This window comes from Chiloscyllium plagiosum, chromosome 18, assembly GCF_004010195.1.
Source record: "Chiloscyllium plagiosum isolate BGI_BamShark_2017 chromosome 18, ASM401019v2, whole genome shotgun sequence".
Lineage (NCBI taxonomy): Eukaryota > Metazoa > Chordata > Chondrichthyes > Orectolobiformes > Hemiscylliidae > Chiloscyllium > Chiloscyllium plagiosum.
In genome coordinates, this window is record NC_057727.1 from 67,711,806 (window position 1) to 67,715,425 (window position 3,620).

Consider the following 3,620-nt stretch of genomic DNA (forward strand, 5'->3'; position numbering starts at 1 on the left):
ACCCCCGTCCCCAACACACACACACACACTCACTCTACCCCCGTCCCCAACACACACACACACACTCTCTCTCTCACACACGCACATACATACACACACACTCACACACATCTATGGGGTGAATTTGTATTTGCAGATACATTCTATTTTGTTCAAAAGGCACACAATCTGTTAGCAGTCAATGCAGGCAGTCAATCCATGTAACATTTTATAAATTCCTATTTTGGAAATAGAACCAGTCTGGCTCAAGATTGGGACACAGACAGACTCTAACCTCGCACCTTTAAGGCATTGTCTGAGCGGAGATGCCATCTTTTGTTATAAAACCTTAAGTTATCGCGGGAATGTGATTTAAAAGTAGTTCCTGGATTTAGATATTAATGAATCTAAACCTGCAACCCGTTCTAAAGATGAAAGACTTAACAACAATCTAGGTTTGTTCAAAATATCGCATCAGTTGTACGACAATGTGATCTTTTGCTATAAATTCTGTGTCTTATGATCCTGTTCCACAGCTACCTGATGAAGGAGCAGCGCTCCGAAAGCTAGTACTTCCAATTAAACCTGTTGGACTATAACCTGGTGTTGTGTGATTTTTAACTTAATCTAACCCTAGTAAGGGAACACCTCAAAAGATACTTTAAACATACAATATGGGATGGAATTAATACCATTTTGACGGATGTCCTCATAATGCACTGGTCCAATGGGTCTGTTCAGTGCCTCCTCTTCCTCTCTTTCCCACTGCTGCCGCTGAAGCTCCCTTCTCATGTCTTCAGAAAGCAACGTTTTCTTTTCCACTTCCTGTCTGTGAACAGTTCAAGCCATCGCTGAGACCCATGTTAACCCCAACAGTTACAGTGTGACAGGACAGTGCTCACAACCCAACAAGCAGGAGCGGTAGAGCTTCAGTTTGGTTTTGTTATTCATTACCAAGTTACAATTGATGGTGACGCCAATCTAGACACAGTGATAGGATGGAAAAAGTGAGGACGGCAGATGCTGCAGATCAGAGTTGAAAGTGTGGTGCTGGAAAAGCAGAGCAGCTCAGGCAGCATCAGAGGAGCAGGAGAATCAACATTTCAGGCATAAGCTCTTCATCAGGAATGAGGCTCGTGGGCCTGGGGGCTGAGAGATAACAGGGGCGGGGGGGGGAAGGTAGCTGGGAATGGGATAGGGTAGATGAAGGTGGGGGTGAAGGTGATAGGTCAGAGTGGAGGGTGGAGCGGATAGATGGGAAAGACGACGGACAGGTCAAGAGGGCGGTGCCAAGTTGGAGGCCTGGGACTGGGATAAGGTGGGGGGAGGGGAACTGAGGAAACTGGTGAAATCCACATTAATCCCATGTGGTTGCAGGGTCCCAAGGTAGAACATGAGGATTTCTTCCTCTAGGTGTCAGGTGGTTAGGGTTTGGTGGTGGAGGCGGCCCAGGACCGACATGTTCTTCGTGGAGTAGGAGGGGGAGTTGAACTGTTCAGCCACGGGGCAGTGGGTTGGTGGGTGCGGGTGTCCCAGAGATGTTCTCTGAAACGATCCGCAAGTTGGCGTCCTGTCTCCCCGATGTCAAGGAGACTACATCAGATACAGCGGGTACACTAGATGACTTTGGTACAGGTAAATTTCTGTTGGATGTGGAAGGATCCTTTGGGGCCTTGGACGGAGGTGAGGGGGGAGGTGTGGGTACAGGTTTTGCACTTCTTGCAGTGGCAGGGGAAGGTGTCGGGAGGGGAGTGTGGGCTGGTGGGGGGCATAGACCTGACGTGGGAGTGGCAGAGGGAATGACCTCTCTGGAACACTGATAGGGGTGGGAAGAGAAATATATCTCTGGCAGTGGGGTCAGCTATAGATGGCAGAAGTGACGGAGGATGTTGTGATGTATACAGAGGGTGGGGGGGGTAGAAGGTGAGGACTGAGGGTTCTGTCCTTGTTGCGACTGGATGGGCGAGGCTCAAGGAAGGAGGTGCAGGAAGTGGAGGAGATGCGCTGGAGGGCATCGTCGACCATGTGGGAGAGGAAATTGTGATCTTTGAAGGAGGAGGCCATCTGGAATCTTCTATGCTGGAACCAGTCCTCCTGGGAACAGATGTGGTGGAGGTGGAGGATTTGGGAATAAGGGATGACGTTTTTACAGGAGGCAGGGTGGGACGAGGTGTAGTCCAGGTAGCTGTGGGAGTTGGTGGGGTTTGTAGCAAATGTCCGTGTTTATTCGGTCACCAGAAATGGAGACGGAGAGGTCCGGGACGGGGAGGGAGGTGTCTGAGATGGGCCAGGTGAATTTAAGGCCGAGGTGAAAGTTGTGAGTGAAGTTGATGAAGTGTTCAACCTCCGTCGTGGGAGCATGAGGTAATGCCGATACAGTCATCGATGTAGCTGAGGAAAAGGTGCTGGCGTAGTTGCGGAAGATGGACTGTTCCACATACCCGACGAAGAGGCAGGCATAGCTGGGGCCCATGTGGGTGCCATGGATACCCTTTGGTTTGGAGGAAGTGGGAGGATTGGAAGATGTCGTCAAGGGTAATGACCAGTTCAGCCAGGCGGATGAGGGTGTTGGTGGATGGGTAGTGTGTTTGGGATGGCGTGAGTGGAAGAAACGGAGAGCTTGGAGGCCTTCGGCATGGTGGATCGATGCATACAGCGACTGGATGTCCATGGTGAAGATAAGGTACAGGGGACCGGAGAAACTAAAGTCTTGGAGGAGGTGAAGGGCGTGGGTGGTGTTCCTGGAATAAGGGGGACAGGACGGTGAGGCCTTCGTCATGGTGGATCGATGCATACAGCGACTGGATGTCCATGGGGACCGGAGAAACTAAAGTCTTGGAGGAGGTGAAGGGCGTGGGTGGTGTTCCTGGAATAAGGGGGACAGGACGGTGTCAAGGTACGCAGAGATGAGTTCAGTGGGACAGAAGCAGGTTAAGATAATGGGTCGGCAGGATAGGTCGGTTTGGAAGAATTCATGTCAAGGCTGATAGAGGAACTAGAGCCTTCAATAATGTAGCATTCCATCAATACTGCAACAAACTGGACATGGCTGAGGCACTGTAGGGGATGTTTTGTTGTACAGTTAGGAATAGTTGGTATATATAATAATGGATACTTAAAATAGATAAGTGTTCTAATTATCCAATACCAATGTCGGTCATAGCGATACAAATATTTGCTCAAATAAAATTATAAACATTCACATAGATTCTGATTATGTTCCTAAAAGGTGCAGGTACCTTTCCTATTCAATTTCTCAAAGTGCCCATTGCTACCTCCGTTCCTGTAGTTCATTCTCTGTAAAGGCACATTATTCATTACTACAAAAGCAAAATACTGCAGTGCTGGGAAAAAGCATCTTGGTTTTAATTTCATAGTTACCTTGCTCCTCTGAGATCCTTGTCCATAGCAAGCAGTCCTGACAAATCTTTCTTCATGCATCTTCTGGATCGGCCTAAGGAATCTACGTAGTCAACCCTAGAGACGAAGGTTGAAGAAACACACAGAAAAGTCCAGCCCTCAATTCCAACTTCAATGTGACCATCCCTTACAGAGATAACAGCTAGTACAGATCTGAAAATATGTCACAACATGGATACTTTTAAGCTCCATTTCGGAATGGCAGGCAGTGACCAGTGGGG

General features: G+C 48.6%; 1 protein-coding gene across 1 annotated transcript in view; it reads right to left on the reverse strand.

Moving 5' to 3' along the window:
- The window catches only part of ccdc174 (coiled-coil domain containing 174), a 38,798-nt gene that overhangs the window by 12,248 nt on the left and 22,930 nt on the right, over window positions 1-3,620 (reverse strand). The window contains exons 6-7 of the mRNA XM_043708529.1: window positions 3,361-3,456; window positions 672-808 (exon numbers count right to left, since the gene is read on the reverse strand). Of these exons, the coding sequence (XP_043564464.1) occupies window positions 672-808; window positions 3,361-3,456 (233 nt within the window). The remainder of the gene's footprint in view (window positions 1-671; window positions 809-3,360; window positions 3,457-3,620) is intronic.